At 47.2% G+C, this 20,440-nt stretch overlaps 1 protein-coding gene across 1 annotated transcript; it reads left to right on the top strand.

The window, feature by feature from the left end:
* Positions 1 to 5,592: 5,592 nt before the first annotated feature.
* LOC120700752 lies at positions 5,593 to 6,418 on the top strand. Its single transcript, XM_039984985.1, has 3 exons — positions 5,593 to 5,688; positions 5,796 to 6,004; positions 6,124 to 6,418. Exons 1-3 carry the CDS (start codon positions 5,593 to 5,595, stop codon positions 6,416 to 6,418), a joined length of 600 nt encoding a protein of 199 aa, XP_039840919.1.
* The last annotated feature ends 14,022 nt before the right edge of the window (positions 6,419 to 20,440 follow it).

The following is a 20,440-nucleotide window of genomic DNA, read 5'->3' as shown; positions in this document are numbered from 1 at the left end:
ATGGAAATAGTGCTGTGAAATATCTCTATCTTAATTAACAGATATAGCATTCATGTAGTCTCATCTTACTATTACTACTAAAGTACTAATTGAAAGTTCTTTTAGGACAGTCTCAGTGGAAGTTTCATGGGCACAGATATCTAGATTGGGAACTAGGTAACCGTGCCAGATGAGTTTCATGGTGATGAAACTCTCCTGACATCCCATGAAACTCCAACCTTCCCTCTCCTTGCCACGCCAGCAAATTTGATGATATTTAATGTCATGAAACTCTTCATAAAACCCCCACTGAAATTGGCCTTAAAAACCTGACGTGAAGCAACCAGGGGCGTCCCGGCCAAACCTGGGGTCCAGTGCGGTATTAAGATGGGCCTTAGTGGTCCGACAACATAATTAAATGATGAAATAAGAAAATAACACGTCGGCGTTTAGACTCCCGTGGCTGTTTGGGACTGGGAGTGGCCGTAGCCCGTAGCCGTGCATCTAACCACCGGTGTTGGCATCGGCGTGTCGACACCGCGACTGCCCAGCGCGAGTCCGCTCTGCGCCTCCACGAGGCTGAGGCACGAGTGTCAGTGCGCGATAGGAGAGGAAGCAGTGTCGGTTTTGCCTACAGTGTCGGTGATCGAGTCGAGCGCCGCCACAGCCGCCAAGCGGAAGGCTCTGCGAGTCGGGCGATCGACAATCGAGAATACGATGTGACTTATGTGGGTGCAATTTGGGTCTCGTTTTGCTATGCATTGGACTACAAATTAATGAAATTGAAGCCTCATATATTACTATACATAAGGTATATTTCATATTTTGGGGGCCCTTAAAATTTAGGGGCCCTGTGCGGTCGCACGGCTCGCACGGGCCCAGAGACTCCCCTAGAAGCAACCTGATTCTAGATGAACACTTTAAAAAAATAAAGAAATCCTAAATTTTTCATAAAAATTATAAACATCTGACCGTCAATCTGACAACTATAAGGGCAGCTACAGCGTTGATCCAAATAGAACAGAAAGCGAAGTAGCAATCGATTTATACACTGTAGCAGTCGAACCTTTCGGTAATCTTTCACTACTACATAAATCTTAACCGAGGCGGGCAAAAACGATTAACCGAGACATTTTTTGCAACAGTCTCAAATGCAAGATCACGATAAATAATCTATTTTTTGAGGCAGTTTGCTGCCAGCCTTGATTAATGAAATAAAAAAATAATAAAAATTGAAAAAGTCCGTCGACGAGCCTACCGAGTCTAGTGCACCCCCTAAAGCTCAATTTTATGCACCACCAAGTCTAGTGTACTCCTTTTTACTCTAGCTTCACCACTGTTTGTTAGCTTAGTTACCAATATCACCCATGTTACCACATCATATATAATGAAACAATCAACAAGGTCAACTCAAGTTGGTATAGTTAACCACCATGCGGAGTAAACTACGCTATCATGCATCTTGCATTCTGGCTCATGTACCATACAGCACACCGTTGTGTGTGGGCCGGCGTGTGTGTTTTCCCGCTAGCAGTTGCTTCCTGAATCTTTTTTGCCACACAAATCAACAATTTGAATAGTCATAGCGATGAATCAGAATGTCACGATGGTATCATCAGCTGATTAGTCTGATCTGTCGTGGCATATAATAATAACCTGGCATATCCTCTCGACGTTCTCTATATAAACACGAGCGTGGTTGATCACGATCACGACCTGTACAGCCAAAGCACCTAACCGTCTCGCTTCCACACCTCACACCACGAGAGGCAGAGCGAGAACGCTGCAACTGCAAGGCAGCGATCGGAAAAGACCATCGCGTCGGACTCATGGAGGGTAGCGTCGTCGTCCTGCCCGTCGTGGTGCTACTGTTCGCGGTGGCGAGCGCCGTCCTGGGGTTCATGGCGGAGGCCTCCAAGCTCACTGTAAGCGAGCTAATAAGCTGCGGCATCGTCCTTTCATTAGCCGTGTTCTACTCTTGAGTAGAATAATGTGTTCCGTTTTGTCGCAGCCGGCTGACATCAAATACTCCGGCGGCGTGTGCGTGTACCCGGCCAAGCCGGCACACGTGCTGGGGATATGCGCGGCGGCCCTGCTGGTGGCGGCCCAGATCATCGCGTCAGCGGCCGGTATCTGCTGCGGCTGCTCCAAGCCGCCGGGCGGCGGCGCCGCCAGCCCCAACCGGAAAAAGGCCGTCAGCTCCGCCGTCCTCTCATGGTGAATCCTATTAATTACCGGCGGTGACGTACTCGCCCCCTTGACCGGAGCCTGTGTGTTTGATGATCGCTGACACCAACCCGGGCTACGTCTGCGTGCAGGGTGGTGGCCGTGGTGGCGGCGGCGTCCTACGCGCAGGGCGTGGCGTGGAACGCGGCCACGACGCGCGGCGCCGTCAGGGACGGGTGGTTCGTCAGGTGCCACTACCTCAAGGGCGCCATCTTCAGGAGGGCGGCTCTGCTGGGCCTCGCCGCGGCCGTGCTCGGGATCTGCTCGTACGCCATGCTCCGGGAACGGCCGGCGTCTGGGGCGGCCGAACCCAAGCCCGACGACGGCCAGCAGCCGGCGGCTGGCCAAGCGCAGAACCCAAGCTACCCTCCTCCTCCTGTGCAAGCAGTGTAGGCGCGACCTGATGACGATCGATCTGCTCGCGTACGTTGGGGCTCCTGTTCCAAACCGTGGTTCCGCCTCGCTTTGTGTATCTGCAAATGTAAGCGTGCAATAATGTGCATGTGTGAGCGCGCGCGATGTTGAATCTTCGAGCGATTTGTACCATGTGCGTGAGTGTGGAGTGGTTTTATTAGTGATTATTCGGTTCTCCTGCCTTCTTTTTAAAAAAATAATAGTACTCCGAAAAAGATTTACACAACTACGAAAAAGGTTTCAAGGGGCGGTTGAAAATGTAATTTTAGGAGCATGTGCGGTGCTTCTGCTTCTCGCAGTTAAAAATGTTGTTTGTATGAACGGGTAATGCGACCGTCCCTGAAAAGATCCAGCCCTCTAATTTTTTTTCAGATTTGCATTTGAATTTTTCTAATATGTTTCATGCTATTTTTATAATTTAGATTTCCGCTAATTTTAATCTATCAAGCTAGTTGCGATCGAGTGCCATAGTGATCGACATAGAATATATTTATAAATATAAATAATTACACATATAAAATAAATTGTATGGAAACAAAAAATATATGTATATATATTCATTACATAGTATCATTACAGTACATTATTAATATTTTTCCTATTCCCTACGAACACTATTAGAGCCAGCACGGTGCTCTTGATTTTTCCACTCACAAGACCAATGTATTTAGGATCCGTTGCTAATTCTGTGTATCATGAAAATTTTGCCCCTTACATTGATCAATTCATACATAGTGGAATAGCACAAATTGTTAACTACATTTAGAAGTTTTTTCTCGTGGAGTTGCGTCTGCTGCCTTTCCGGCCAAATCTGCAATTAATGAATCCACAAAAAATTAAGCAGGTGTTAGTTAAAGGCAAAAATAATATGACTACATTTACAAATGCATTTCCATGAGTGGTCCCCATCTACAGTAGCCCTGCTTTTTTTTAGGAGCGGATTATATTTTGCTAGTATTAGCTAGTCTTAAACATGATCGTTTGGACGATCGGTCCATGCATGCATGAAATGTGGACGCGCGCCACTCCACAAACGTGTGTAGGAGCTCCAGATGCTCAAACGCTAGCAGCGGTTCTGACATTGAAAGAACCCGTGGCCGCAAGGTTAAGGACTTGAGGTTATACGTGCAGTGAAAATTAGAAATTAGGCATGGAATTTTTCTAGACACTTGTATTGTATATATACTTCAGCAAGATGACGTCAGTACCGACCAGTGGTGGCAAAAGATTTTACAATTTATCCTAGATAATCTGTGATCCTAAAAAGATCGGACTTTAATTTTATATAATTTTGAACTAAAATATTTAAAAATTAAGTTGGATTGTGAAAAAATCACTAGAGTCATGATCCGTTACCACTCCTGCCAACCGAGACAATAGACGTGCTGCATGGCGGGATGCTACTAGCCGATGATCGAACCGCAACTCATGGAGCCCCCAACCGATTACCGACCGGCACTCCTGAGAAAACAGTTCCTCACGCCCGTCCTCTTGATGTTAAGTCACAGATGAGTGGACCCCGATTCCACCTGTCAGTGTCCAGGGCGGACATCTGGGAAGACTCGTCCTCTCCTGATACATTCTGTTGCTGGCGATTGAAGTCAGACAGACGTGGCTCTCACCAGCAAGATAATGCAAAAAACGCAAACATGATAAGCACGAATACGGACAAGTGCTAGTCTGACTTCATGATTGTCTCGGGACATCCGCCGGCTAATCGGGCTTCAAGGACACCCAGCTAGCTAATGATTGGACAACACAGCTCATCCTTAAATTTGGCAAATGCACGGCCTCTTGCGAGTTGACTTCAGTTCAGAGTTGGGATATATAAATGGCCACTCGGCAGCAAGCCACGTTCTAGCGAGCTGAACTTAACCTCGAACCGCGTCTTTGTTCGCTCAGATTAACTAACCCACGGCATCCATATCTTGCCCAACTAACATGACCAAGGAACAGCGCTGCGAAATACTCCCTCCATCCAAGTTTGGTAGATACTCCATATTTTCACGTGGCACAATGATCAAGAGTAACAAGTTTGCTTATCAGTTCATTAATTCAGTTCACTATCCTCTTCTTGTTTGTGCAATTATTTTTCTGTGGGACTCTTTGATCCTGATGAATTTTAACTATCGTGGACCCACATCAAACCTTTTTCCTTGGTGCCTGATTCCCTTCCGCGCCCAATGGTCTCTTCCGCACCCACGATTGGTTGATCTTCCGTTGCCTTTGTGTGATCCCTCCCGAGGTGCGCATGCCACCGGCCGGAGTTACTGCAAAGGGAGACAGACGGACGACTACCTCACGGAAATCCGAGGTGGAGGCTAAATGCATAGATCAAAATTGGATTTTTTTTTTAATTTTCGAAATATATCTATCAAATTTGGATGGAGGGAGTATCTCTACACCTTATAAAAATAAAATTGTACTAGCTAACAGATGTAGTATTATTCGTGTAGTCCCATTACTACTAATCACCCAGCTGTCAGATCTCACCAATGTCAACGCTCCAGTTAGCGTGCGTAACCACCATCTCGCGGCTGCCTTGCCGTCGTTGAATGAGCTCGACTACTCGAGTAATCAGGTGGCTTTGGCTTGGCTGACTTTATCATTATATTTCGGCAATCTTATGCTTTGTTAAGGATGAAGAACGCCGCGCCGCCTGCGTTTTGTCGTACGCGACTTGCTAGGGAACGCACCTCACATACCTCCACCATCATTTCTGCGCCTCACCTGAAGATACTGACCACGTACAGGGGTTGACTACTGAGCTAGCTAAGATTTCAGCTCCTCTGTTTCTTTCCCTCATTTTGGTCGAAGTAATGATACAGGAGCTAGCAAATGGACAGAGCAAACCTGAGCCTGGCACGCTCTCTCTATATAAACATGAGCACGTACATTTGGCCGATCACCACCACCATCGTCTCCCATAGCGATCACTGACAGAGGAAGCGAAGGAGCACGTGCATAGGATCAATGGATGTCGGCGTGATCGTCCTGACCCTCGTGGTGGGCTTGTTTGGGGTGGCGAGCGCCGTGCTGGGCTTCATCGCCGAGCGCACAAAGCTCACTGTAAGCACCAGCACCAATCCCCACTCCACTCTTGCTGCGCGCGCGTTTCAACTTGAATGGCACCTCGGATTTAGGATGACGAGTAATAACAACCGCCGTTCTTGCAGTGGGATGACATCGACATCGACAGGTTCACCGACGAGTGCGACTACCCGGCCAACCCGGCCTACCTGCTGTCGCTGATCGCGGTCCCGCTGCTGGCGGTGGCCATGATCATCGCCTCCCTGGCCGGCGGCTGCTGCGGCTGCTGCAGGCCGCGCCACGGCGCCTCCGAGTCCAAGCGGATCGCCGGCATCGTCGCCGCCGTCCTCTCATGGTAATCAACCAACGCCGCTGCCCCTCTCTCTCTCTCGTCTAGCTCGTAGCGACAAGCTGGCAAGGCACGCGACGGCGGCTGAATGAGATCACCCATGCTCCGCTCGTGCTTGCGCGCAGGATCGCGGCGCTGCTCGCGGGGGCGTTCTACGCGAACGGCGCGGTGTGGAACTTCCCCGTCACGAGGTACGGCACCACGTGGTGCAGGCTCCTCAGGGACGGCTACTTCAGGCTGCCGGCCCTGCTGAGCCTCGCCGCCACGGCGCTCGCCCTCGTGTCGTACGTCATGCTCCGCGCGCGGCCGCCGGCGCCGGCAGCGGCTGGGGCGGGGGCTTCCGGACCCAAGCCCGACGCCCCGCAGGAGCCGCCGGTTGGGGAAGCGGTCGCAGTCCGCCAAATTAAAACTCAAAATTAAATTAAATGATCATCATTTGAACACATCAGTCATATTTGGCTTAACGGTTTAATTTGACAGCTCTTTCGGAACGGACCTTCTGATCGAAATAAACACCAGTAGTCTCACACGAAGATGAGCACAGGCAGTACAAACATGTTGAGTACATATAAATACAACTACAATACAGAGTAGGGTACATTAAGTTTTACAAACTTGGTTTAAGTACATAAAATAATATACAAGTGCAACTTCAGTTTAAAACAAAGTTCGATACAGGAAGCCTGACGTTTATAATACATAAAGAGCAGAGTCAAATCGCACACTCAGCCCACGGGTGTGTGATTCGGTAACTAGCTAGGACTAAGCATCGGGTCCGGCCACCTCCTAACCATCCGCGTCAAGCTGGATGAACTTAGCACAACAAGGACAGAAGTCTATCTCATCCTGACCTGAAATAGTTTGAGCCACAACCCTGAGTATACTAATACTCCGCAAGACTTATCCGACTATGGGTATACATAGCCCACTATCTAGACATGCATGGTTTTCTGGCTGTGGGTTGTTTTGCGGAAAATCAATTAAGAGTGAGTCCTTACTTTCAATATTTTAGCTCAAGATTAGGAATGAGTACCTATTTTCTACGATTTGCACTTCTACACCAATCAGTGTGGAAAAACAATTGATTAGGTACAACTATACTGATCATTTCATTTCCTTTCATATTCTTACTACGATGTGACTCGGAGATCAAGGTGCTCATGTCCGAGAGCGACTGACGGCGAATCGATCCGATTTAACCTTGCAAGGTGGACCTAACCAACACGGCACGCATATGCCCCGTCGGACTATACGAGCCAACCATTCCCCTCCCCGTCTTGAACTACAGGACAGCCCCACCATCATATGGTCAGCCGAGCTCAACGTAAGACCACCAAAAGTAAACATATGCAACCTCATTTCTCCGCAACTACTCGACTACCCCAGGAGGTGAGTTGGAGTCCTGTACTTTCGAGATGAGGCAGTACTCGGCTTACCGGTTTCGACTACCTCCTACTCCCGGTATGCGGTTAGTACAATTCAAACATGATCAGCAGGGCCGACAACGGTACGGTCCTTAACCGACACAGACGGGGCTAGACAATTCCCACCGGTCTCCATTTTCTTTCCTTTCCTCCATATTCCAATATTCCATAATCAAATCATAAAGACATCCTATATCTCGCGAGTAACAGGAAATTACTCGACTTCTACCGAATCCTATTTTTAGCATGGCAAGGATAACGACATACATATACTAGTATTCCGACCAATGGAACCTAGGAATCATGCAACTAGGGTTTCATCCAACGCCTAGAAACTTAATGCATAATCAAGTAAATATATATATAACATTTCATAAGTTAAAATAATAGGTTATGCTCCGGGGCTTGCCTGCGGGCTGCTGCTCAGTGCTAGTGTCCACTGGGCCTTGGGACGGGTCGTCACGAAACTCCTGCGGGGCTTGCTCCGTCTGCTCCTGCGGCTCCGCGATCACCTCGCACACGACTTCCTCGGTCGCGGATTCTATATGTATGCATATGAGACAATGAGTAAATGCCAACATGACTTTGCCATTAGAAGATAAACATTAAACAAATTAACAATTTACATAAAATGACGCAGGTATGGTGATGATTAATTTTAACCCTAAGTGCTAGAGACAATTAGAGCCAAATTATCAATTAGAGCATGATTTACTATAAAATAAGACATGACTAGCAAAGACATTATTACTTGTCTCTTATAATTTGTATAAAATTGTACATGTAAAAATATTATTATTCCTATACACATATTTAAGTTTGGTTACATTTTATATTCATATACTAACCTAGGTCCTATGAGTATGAAAATTTTATGGTGGATCACTCATGCTTAAAGTAAGCTACTGCAAAAATTTCACAATTTTTAGATTAACAGATCTATAGAAACTAATTAAGCAAGACTAAACACAATTTAAATTTTTGCAGGGGTAAAGAGGTCATTTCGCCATCATGGATATTTTTCCCCCATAGATCTTACTCTAAAAAATCTAACAAAATTTATTTCATATTTTTCACATTTTTCTTTGATTTATAACACATTTTTGAAGTTTCGACACAAACTAAAGAAATAATCACCCTAACCCCTGACCCGTGGGCCCCATCGGCCAGTGAAACAAAAACAGAGGGGGGGCGGCCCGGCCAGGCGCGCACGCCATGGCGCGCGGCTCGCCGGTGTAGGGGGGGTGAGGGCTTGCGGCGACGGCGGCCTGCGCGGTAGCCCGCGCAACCGCGGCCCAGGCAGGGTAGGGCCCGCGCGTGCGCGGCTCCGGGCAGCGGAATAGCCCGCCGCGGCGGCGGCGCAGGGGTGACGCGGCTGCGGCACGGCTCGCCGTTCCAGGCGGTGGTAGGGCCAAGCGGCGTCGGAGCGGCGCGGGGTGAGCAGCAGCGGGGTCGGGCGGCTCTGGTGCGCGGGCAAGCGTGGCGTGGGACGGCGTGAGCGCGGCCCGCGCCGTGCGACGGCGGCAAGCGGGTCGGCCGGCGGCGTCATGGCCGCGTTCTGACCTCGGTGATGCAAGAATCGAAGGGGAAAGAGGCGCACGAGTAGGAGCACCTCACCTAGGTTCGATTTGAGCTACTGGACGAAGAAAACGACGGCCGGAGGTGGGTTGTCGGCGTTGAGGTGGATCTCGGCGTCACCAATGGCTGGTGGCCGGAAAAACTTCGATTCCCGGCGACGTGGGTGTCCAGGCTAGGATTGGAGGAGTTGTAGGCTTAGCTAGCTAGACGATTAACCCATGGTTGCGGTGGATTAGAAGTTCGTAGAAGAAATCTCGCGATTTGGGCCGGGACGACGAGCTGCGCGAGCTCAACCACGGTGAACCAAGGAAGAAGAGAGCGAGCGCGAGAAAGAAAGAAAGGAGGGCAGATGGCGAGCTCGGGAAGACGTCGTGGTCGACTTGGCGATGTCGCCGGCCGGGAAAACGGGGAAGGCTCTCCGACGGACAGCGCATGGCGTGAGGAGAAATCTCGTCCCGAGATTTAGGAGAAAAGTTCCGAATTGAAAGGAAGTCGGAAAAATCATATACCTTGGTATAATTGGAGCAACTCAGGACATTTGGATTGAACAAATTCCTCTGTTTCCCAGGTAGCTTCTCGCTCGGAGTGATTACTCCACTGAACTTTATAGAAATTGCTGATTTGATTTCGAGTAACCCTGGTTTTGTGATTAACAATTCTCACAGGATGCTCCGGATAAACAAGATCAGGTTCCAGCTGTAAATTCTCCATACCAACTGCCTCAGTTGGAACACGAAGGAACTTTTTGAGCTGGGAAACATGGAATATATTATGAACAGCTGATAAATGAGGAGGAAGTTCTACTCGATATGCTACTGGCCCACACCGCTCAATGATAGGAAAATGACCAACATAACAGGGCGCCAGTTTTCCACGTACTCCAAACCATTGAACACCTCTCATTGGAGACACCCGAAGGTAAACATGACCACCAACTTCAAATATCAGAGGCCCGCATCTCTTATCTGCATAGCTCTTTTGGCGGAACTGTGCGGCTTTCAGATTTGCCTATATAAAGCAAACTTGGTCTTCGGCCTCACCAACTATATCGGGCCCAAAGAAATTTCTTTCACCTGCTTCTGACCAGTTCAATGTAGTCCTACATCTTCGTCCATATAAAGCTTCAAAAGGTGCCATCTTGATACTTTCCTTGTAGCTATTATTGTAAGAAAATTCAGCGAGTGGTAGACACTCATCCCACTTTTTACTATAAGAGAGTACACAGGCCCGCAGCATATCTTCCAAAATTTGATTAATTCTCTCAATTTGACCATCGGTCTGGGGATGATAAGCTGAACTGCAGATCAGTTGTGTACCAAGGGCGGCGTGGAAATGCTCCCAGAATCGAGCAATAAATTGTGCACCATGATCTGAAATGATAGTTTTTGGAATCCCATGAAGGCTCACAATACGGTCCATATATAGTTGAGCATATTGCTTGGCCGTATAAATAGTTTTTACAGGAAGAAAGTGTGCAGACTTGGTGGGGCGGTCAACAATAACCCAGATGGAGTCGTATCCTTTTGAAGTTTTGGGTAAGCCGACAATGAAATCCATACTGATGTCCTCCCACTTCCAAGATGGAATACTCAAAGGCTGAAGAGGACCAGCTGATCTCAAATGGCTTGCCTTAACTCTTCTACAGGTGTCACATTCAGACACATATTTAGCAATCTCCCGCTTCATTCTTGTCCACCAAAATCGCTACCTCAAATCTTGATACATTTTATTGCTGCCCGGGTGGATAGAATACCTAGAGAGATGAGCTTCATCAAGGATTTGTCTTCGGAGCTCTAAATCTTTAGGTACTACCAAACGATCCTTAAACCATAGAATTCCAGCCTCATCTAAATGAAAACACTTCACCCCCGGGTCATTTTCAGCAAGTCTTCGGCGAATATTTTCCATCCTGACATTATGTTTTTGAGCAGAAATAATCCGATCTTGAAGAGTAGATGAAAGGACCAAATTATTAAGACTGCCGTGCGTGATGATCCCCAAATTTAACTTTTCCAGTTCATAACAAAGGGTTTCATTTAAGGCACAATAGACAGGCAGTTGCATTGAGCCTTGCGGCTTAAAGCATCTGCAACCACATTAGCCTTACCCGGGTGATAATGAATCTCCAAATCATAATCTTTAATCAATTCCAACCATTGCCTTTGGCGTAGATTTAGCTCATTCTGGGTGAAAATATACTTGAGACTTTTATGGTCCGTATATATGTGAATAGGATTGCCCAGAAGATAATGACGCCAGATCTTCAAAGCATGAATCACTGCTGCTAGTTCTAAATCATGAGTGGCATAATTTTCCTCATGTCGCCGGAGTGCTCTGGAAGCATAAGCAATCACTCGACGGTCTTGCATGAGGACACAACCTAAACCCGTACCTGATGCATCACAATATACATCAAAGGATCAAGTAATATCAGGTTGGGCTAAAACAGGGGCAGATGTCAAAAGTTTCCTCAGGGTCAGAAAAGACTGCTCACATTTATTATCCCAATTAAATTTTACCCCTTTCTTGAGCAACTCGGTCATGGGCTTAGCAATTTTTGAAAAATCTGGAACAATCCGCCGGTAATATCCTGCTAGCCCAAGAAAACTCCGAATTTCCGGAACAGATGTAGGTGCTTCCCAATTCAAAACATCTTGGATTTTACTAGGGTCAACAGAAATTCCATCCTCTGATATGACATGACCCAGGAATTGAACCTTCTTTAGCCAAAACTCACACTTAGTGAATTTGGCATACATCTTGTATTCCCGAAGACGCTGGAGAACAATGCGAAGGTGCTCAGCATGTTCTTCTTCATTCTTAGAATATATAAGAATGTCGTCAATGAAAACCACGACAAACTTATCCAATTCGGGCATAAACACCGAGTTCATGAGATACATAGAATGAGCCGGGACATTTGTCAGCCCAAATGACATAACCAGATATTCATAAAGCCCATATCGTGTGGAGAAAGCCGTCTTGGGGATATCTTCGGGCCTAATTTTTATTTGATGATAGCCCCATCGAAGGTCAATTTTGGAAAATACCTTGGCCCCGACTAACTGATCAAATAAAATATCAATTCGGGGAAGTGGATATTTGTTTTTTATTGTGACGGCATTCAAAGGCCGATAGTCCACACACAACCTGAGGCTTTCATCTTTCTTTTTAACAAAGAGCGCTGGACAGCCCCAAGGTGAAGTGCTAGGACGGATATAACCCTTATCAAGTAACTCCTGCAATTGCTTCTTTAGCTCTGCTAACTCATTGGGTGGCATACGATAAGGTCTTCTAGAAATTGGTGCCGTCCCCGGATGCAATTCAATGGCAAACTCTATCTTACGGTCAGGTGGTAGGCCCGGTAAATCATCCGGAAAAACCTCTAGATATTCACACACCACTGGTATTTCAGCCAGACTTTTGGCCTCAACCTGATTCACCGTAGATGTTGAAGATATATGGTCCATCAGATTCAAAGTCATAGAACCATACAGAGGAGAATCAATATGCACATATTGTGAAGTAGTGTCTAAAAGAACCCCTTGGTCTCCCATCCAGTTCATACCCAGTATAATATCAACCTTTTGGGTTGGTAGAACTATAAGAGACGTGGTAAAAAATTTTCCTTGCAACTGTAGAGGCACTCGTCTGGCAACTTGATTGGTAATTATTTGGCCCCCCCAGGTGATTGAATATTGTATGGTATCGCCATGCTTTCTATCTCCAACCCAAGTCTCATAGCACACTCTTTACTAATAAATGTGTGTGATGCACCCGAATCAAATAATAGGGTAACAGGGTGATTATGAACTGAAAACGTACCCGCCATTACTTGAGCTCCCTCAGAAACATCCTCTAGTGTGGTATAGTGCATATGTCCTGGCTTGAAATGAGCCACTTTCGGCTTCTGATTGTGCGGATTAGAACCCTGAGCTTGTTTAGGGGGCATACGGCATTCGCGTGCAAAATGACCAACTTGACCATAGTTGTAACAGGGAGGGAAATTAGGGCGTACACCCTGTGGCTGCACCCACGTCTTCTGCACATTCTGCTGAGGCACCGGAGATCTGGCCACCCCTTGAGGTTGTGGGTACTGAGGTGCTCTATATCCCGACTGGTACTGTGTTGGCCTATAACTTGACTGCTGTTGCGGAGGCCGATATGTAGTCTGATACTGTACTGGACAGTACACCGGCCGATGCTGATAAGGTGCACGTGGGGGTCCGGCCTGAATTAGACGAAACCTCTGATTAGCCTGACTAGAAGACCCACCCATTGGTGTCTTCCTCTTTTTCTCTGCTTGGTGAGCTATACGGGCGTCCTCTTGAGTGATAGCCCCATTGACCAGCTCACTAAAAGTGTTGAATTTGAACATAACCAAGCGTTCCTGGAGCTTGCTGCTAAGCCCCTGCCTGAAGCACGCTTGTTTCTTTTCATCTGTTTCCACATGATATCCAGCATATTGAGACAAGGTGTTGAAAGCTTGAGCGTATTGTGTCACAGTATTATTGCCCTGTTTCAGAGCCAAAAACTCATTGAGCTTCCTTCGAATAACCCCTGCAGGGATATGATGTGCCCTGAAAGCTTCCTTGAACTCATCCCAAGAAAACCGAGTGCCAGCAGGGAACATAGCTACGTGATTATCCCACCACGTACATGCAGGACCTCTGAGTTGCTGAGCTGCAAATGACGCCTTGTCATTGTCATTATACTGATACAAAGTGAACTTGGACTCAATGGTCCGGAGCCAACTGTCAGCTTCCAGTGGCTCATCCGCCTTATGGAAAAGCGGTGGCTGAGTACCCAAGAACTCCTGATACCCAGGGACAGGCGGCTGATGGTTGTTATGATTTCCATGCCGCGGCGCTGAACCTTGCTGCACAAGCTGGCGGAGCAGTGCTGTCTGCTCATCACGCCCAGTCAACATGGCCGCGATTGCCTCAACCAAATTGGGAGCCGGTGGCGGCACATTATCACCATTGTGCGCAGGGGAATCACTACCGGTGTTCGGCATTCTGCAATTAATCATGAATCGATTAGTCCCAATATCTAATTAAATTAAATAATCATGATAGCAACTAATATTCAATTCATGAAAAATGCTGAATTTAGAACACTGATTAAATAACTCAATATTTGTATCACCACTTTTATGCCCCACAATTGCAACAAGAATAACTGGATCATGCATGAGGGAGGTACAACCATTTTTGCATCAACTAGTAAATACAAAATAGGCCCCAACTAAATCTCAAAATCACAAATCTTCGCAGTATAGATTTGACAGTATCTCCCAAACTATACGTCTAAAAATTCATAACTTTTGCAAGCGAGTAGCTATCAAAATACTCTACAACTTTCGTATAACTCGCGTTTACCGCATGGATCGTCTTCACAAATTTTTACGTACTGAACTTCGATGCTACAAAAATTTTTAGATTTCGCACCTCAGAAATAACATAAGTCAAACACTACGATGAAATTGTACAATGGGATTACACACCTACAAACTCAGTCCAAACATATACAAACCTCATTCCTATCTTACATCAGAGTTATTCTAGTCATACTACAAGATTTAGTTGTCCCTAAAACATTTACCAAACTACAATACTATGTTAGCCCTTCCTACATCCAAAGTCTAGCTACTCAACGTGGCGGCTGGTACTCGAAGACGCGCTCAACCTCGATCCCACGCGCGTGTAGCTCCTCCTGCAGGTGTGCCACATTCTGCTCGTTCACAATAATGGCTGTGGACCCTGCCTGAGGTGGAACGTCGTTCTGACCGACTGAACTCTCCGCATCAGACATCTCCTGAGGCCCAACTCCTGACTCAACACCTGATACCTGAAGTGGTGGCTCAGGTGGGGCTGCGGCCTGCTGCTGCTGAAGCTGCAACTGGTGCACGTTCCCTAGTGCAACCTGAAGCGCGTCCTGTAAGTGGTCAACTAGAGCCTCCTGGTCGTCCACCTGCTCAGTCAACTCCTCAATCTGCTAAGCCTGCTCCGCTAGCTGCTGTACCTGCTCCGCTAGCTGTTGTGACTGCTCCTCTAGCTGTTGTGACTGCTCCGCAATCTGCTGAGCCTGCTCAACTATCCTCTGCTCCTGCTCCAAGAACTGCTCTGCCAGCCACACTACCTGCTGACTCTGCTCTGCGAGCTGCTGGCTCTGTCCTAAGATCTGCTGAGTCTGCTCCTTTGCTGTGGTGTGAGCGGTCCGGAGTCCCTGCCGGTAGAGTGTGTTCTCACTCCTAAACTAGTCGCACACAACCAACATACCGGCGGCGTGGTGGGCGATCCTGGCCAAAGCTGGGACGTGGCCTGGAAGAGTAGGGTCCAACAGAAGAGAAATCTGCTGCCTCGAGTACTCAGAAGTCACTCTGACAAGAAAACCAACCGTCGAAGCAGAGTAACTCGCAAAGATGGGCTCCTGCTCACAAAACTGGGTAATGGCCATCGCAGCTGCACGATCCCAAACGCTCAAAATCTCAGTACCCTCAGTGTGCACCTCCCAAGGGTCTGACGGAAAGACACCGAGGCGTGCCGGAACTCGCAGGCGGGCATCCCAACCAGAGATTCCCCCCTCGGAGGACACGCGACCGTAGTACTGGGGAGGCTCAGTGTGGCCAAACTCCTGGAGCACCTCCCACAGCAGCACGGGAAGGCCCTCACAGTGAAGACAAGTGGAACGCACCCACCCGTCCTAGTCAAAGTGGAAGTCCGACAAGGCCGCCATCTGCGAAAAACGCCGACAGCGGTAAGGAACGTTCCCAAAAGAAAATACAAACTCATAACTTATAAAACTGTAAACATTTACAGCACTCTAGAAAAAAAATCTTTTAATTTCAAACTTCCAACAAAAATTCACAACACAAGTAACTCACTAACCCACTCTTATAATGCAATGAATGGTATTATGCATGATCGTCCTACATCACCCTTCCAACAAAAATTGCCGACAATAATAGGGCAATATACATGGTCTTTCGGTGGCAACATACGCTCTCAATTATATAATCCATTTCTACACGACTTAACTTACGTGTTCGTTTGTTAGTGTACCTGCAGAAAATCACATGATATACAGATATATATACATATATCCACGACTAGACCCTTCGTGCCAGCACACACGAACGGCCCCCATGTGTCCTACGCCACATGGGTAACGCATATGAAGTTGCCCACATATTCACACATACATCACCATCCACTATAGAGATGGCGCCCATGCGTTTAACGCTGCATGGATAGCGCTGCATACGTTACCGAGGCAATGTATTCACTTCCCGTACAAATCGCCTTACGGGACACCTAAGGGTAAACGTGTCCCAGGGTACACGGTCATGACCAATCGCATGACAGATTTACATCTCGTAACATTACCTTACGAAATGGCCATGCTCACAATCACACGGTGGGAAGTCCGCGCTCCATATCAGGCGGCAGATAGCGACAGGCTCATTTGAATGGAGCCTTATCACCTCCTCGTATGCTCTTCATACGGGACCCGCGCACGTATGAAACACGTAGGCTACTCTAAGGACTACCAAGAATGCTCACCTTGCTTACCTAAGCGTAGGTGCGTCGTTACAATATTAAGTAAGGGTTATGCAAGAAATTAAGGTTTAACAGAAAGAAATGTGCTGGAAGTCAGTGAATATAAATATTGCCACTAATTTATAAATAACCAAGTACTATGTAGGGCTTAATACGGATTTAATCGTAAAGCGCGACAGAAACGATTTTCTTTATACCCCAGAAATTCATTTTTAATCTTGAAAATCTAGAAAATAGTCACATCCGTACCACCTCTGGTGTATTTCGGCTCTGATACCAGTTGTGACAGAACAGCCAAATTAAAACTCAAAATTAAGCTAAATGGCCATCATTTGAACACATCAGTCACATTTGGCTTAACGGTTTAATTTGACAGCTCTTTCGGAACGGACCTTCTGATCGAAACAAACACCAGTAGTCTCACACGAAGATGAGTACATGCAGTACAAACATGTTGAGTACATATAAATACAACTACAATATAGAGTAGGGTACATTAAGTTTTACAAAACTGGTTTAAGTACATAAAATAATATACAAGTGCTACTTCAGTTTAAAACAAAGTTCGATACAGGAAGCCTGACGTTTATAATACATAAAGAGCAGAGTCAAATCGCACACTTAGCCCACGGGTGTGTGATTCGGTAACTAGCTAGGACTAAGCATCGGGTCCGGCCACCTCCCAACCATCCGCGTCAAACTGGATGAACTTAGCACAACAAGGACAGAAGTCTATCTCATCCTGACCTGAAATAGTTTGAGCCACAACCCTGAGTATACTAATACTCTGCAAGACTTACCTGACTATGGGTATACATAGCCCACTATCTAGACATGCATGGCTTTCTGGCTGGGGGTTGTTTTGCGGAAAAGCAATTAAGAGTGAGTCCTTACTTTCAATATTTTAGCTCAAGATTAGGAATGAGTACCTATTTTCTACGGTTTGCACTTCTACACCAATCAGTGTGGAAAAACAATTGATTAGGTACAACTATACTGATCATTTCATTTCCTTTCATATTCTTACTACGATGTGACTCGGAGATCAAGGTGCTCATGTCCGAGAGCGACTGATGGCGAATCGATCCGATTTAACCTTGCAAGGTGGACCTAACCAACACGGCACGCATATGCCCCGTCGGACTATACGAGCCAACCATTCCCCTCCCCGTCTTGAACTACAGGACCGCCCCACCATCATATGGTCAGCCGAGCTCAACGTGAGACCACCAAAAGTAAACATATGCAACCCCATTTCTCCGCGACTACTCGACTACCCTAGGAGGTGAGTTGGAGTCCTGTACTTTCGAGATGAGGCAGTACTCGGCTTACCGGTTTCGACTACCTCCTACTCCCGGTATGCGGTTAGTACAATTCAAACATGATCAGCAGGGCCGACAACGGTACGGTCCTTAACCGACACAGACGGGGCTAGACAATTCCCGCCGGTCTCCATTTTCTTTCCTTTCCTCCATATTCCAATATTCCATAATCAAATCATAAAGACATCATATATCTCGCGAGTAACAGAAAATTACTCAACTTCTACCGAATCCTATTTTTAGCATGGCAAGGATAACGACATACATATACTAGTATTATGACCAATGGAACCTAGGAATCATGCAACTAGGGTTTCATCCAACGCCTAGAAACTTAATGCATAATCAAGTAAATATATATATATATAACATTTCATAAGTTAAAATAATAGGTTATGCTCCGGGGCTTGCCTGCGGGCTGCTGCTCAGTGCTAGTGTCCACTGGGCCTTGGGCCGGGTCGTCACGAAACTCCTGCGGGGCTTGCTCCGTCTGCTCCTGCGGCTCCGCGATCACCTCGCACATGACTTCCTCGGTCGCGGATTCTATATGTATGCATATGAGACAATGAGTAAATGCCAACATGACTTTGCCATTAGAAGATAAACATTAAACAAATTAACAATTTACATAAAATGACGCAGGTATGGTGATGATTAATTTTAACCCTAAGTGCTAGAGACAATTAGAGCCAAATTATCAATTAGAGCATGATTTACTATAAAATAAGACATGACTAGCAAAGACATTATTACTTGTCTCTTATAATTTGTATAAAATTGTACATGTAAAAATATTATTATTCCTATACACATATTTAAGTTTGGTTACATTTTATATTCATATACTAACCTAGGTCCTATGAGTATGAAAATTTTATGGTGGATCACTCATGCTTAAAGTAAGCTACTGCAAAAATTTCACAATTTTTAAATTAACAGATCTATAGAAACTAATTAAGCAAGACTAAACACAATTTAAATTTTTGCAGGGGTAAAGAGGTCATTTCGCCATCATGGATATTTTTCCCCCATAGATCTTACTCTAAAAAATCTAACAAAATTTATTTCATATTTTTCACATTTTTCTTTGATTTATAACACATTTTTGAAGTTTCGACACAAACTAAAGAAATAATCACCCTAACCCCTCACCCGTGGGCCCCATCGGCCAGTGAAACAAAAACAGAGGGCCTGCGGCGACGGCGGCCTACGCGCAGCCGCGGCCCAGGCAGGGCAGGGCCCGCGCGTGCGCGGCTCTGGGCAGCGGAATAGCCCGCGGCGGCGGCGGCGCAGGGGTGACGCGGCGGCGGCACGGCTCGCCGTTCTAGGCGGCAGTGGGGCCAAGCGGCGGCGGAGCAGCATGGGGTGAGCATCAGCGGGGTCGGGCGGCTCTGGTGCGCGCGCAAGCGTGGGGTGGGGCGGCGTGAGCGCGGCCCGCGCCGTGCGGCGGCGGCAAGCGGGTCGGCCGGCGGCGGCATGGCCGCGTTCTGACCTCGGTGATGCAAGAATCGAAGGGGAAAGAGGCGCACGAGTATGAGCACCTCACCTAGGTTCGATTTGAGCTACTGGACGAAGAAAACGACGGCCGGAGGTGGGTTGTCGGCGTTGAGGTGGATCTCGGCGTCACCAATGGCTGGCGGCCGGAAAAACTTCGATTCCCGGCGACGTGGGTGTCCAGGCTGGGATTGGAGGAGTTGTAGGGTTAGCTAGCTAGGCGATTAACCCATGGTTGCGGTGGATTAGAAGTTCGTAGAAGAAATCTCGCGATTTGGGCCGGGAAGACGAGCTGCGCGAGCTCAACCGCGGTGAACCAAGGAAGAAGAGAGCGAGCGCGAGAAAGAAAGAAAGGAGGGTAGATGGTGAGCTTGGGAAGACGTCGTGGTCGACTTGGCGACGTCGCCGGCCGGGAAAACGGGGAAGGCTCTCCGATGGACAGCGCATGGCGTGAGGAGCTTCGGGAGGCGTCGGGCTTCATACCGCGGACTGTGCGGCACAGGGAGAAGAGAGGGTTTGAGGATGACAGGTGGGGGCCACGTGTAAGCTCCAATTTTTGAATAAAATTTTGTATTTTCATTTGAATTTTTATAATCGGATTGTTACAGGTCCCCCTGGCGCAGCTGTCTTCTTCTTCTCATGGTCAGGGGTACGACGGGCAAGCGCAAGAGCCGCTGCCGGAGGTTCCTCGGCACCCTGGGGGAGGGTACGGTTACGGCCGGACACCGTACCGGTAGCAGCTCGCTTCTCCCCCGCGGCGTCAAGCACAGCCAGCACTAGAAGTGATGATGGCTTAAAAAAGCAAAGACGACATGTTGAAGCGGATGTGTGTGCAAGGTCTTTCTGATAAGCAGGAAGTGCAGGGTTTGTGGGTGTATTCCAGCGCCTTTGTTATGTGCCAATGCGTGTAAGTGGGTGAATCATTACTTTGGTGTTGCTGTTGACAATCTTAAGCATTACGAGTACATACGATACAAAAGCTGCCATCGCAATTTTCTCCAATTCTTTACTTTGTTATACTGTTAGTGACATATAAATAAATCTTAAAAGTACGAGCACAAA

This window comes from Panicum virgatum, chromosome 3K (assembly GCF_016808335.1).
Source record: "Panicum virgatum strain AP13 chromosome 3K, P.virgatum_v5, whole genome shotgun sequence".
In the NCBI taxonomy this organism is placed as follows: domain Eukaryota; kingdom Viridiplantae; phylum Streptophyta; class Magnoliopsida; order Poales; family Poaceae; genus Panicum; species Panicum virgatum.
Note: the sequence above shows the minus strand (reverse complement) of the source record. Positions and strands in the feature narration are given on the sequence as shown.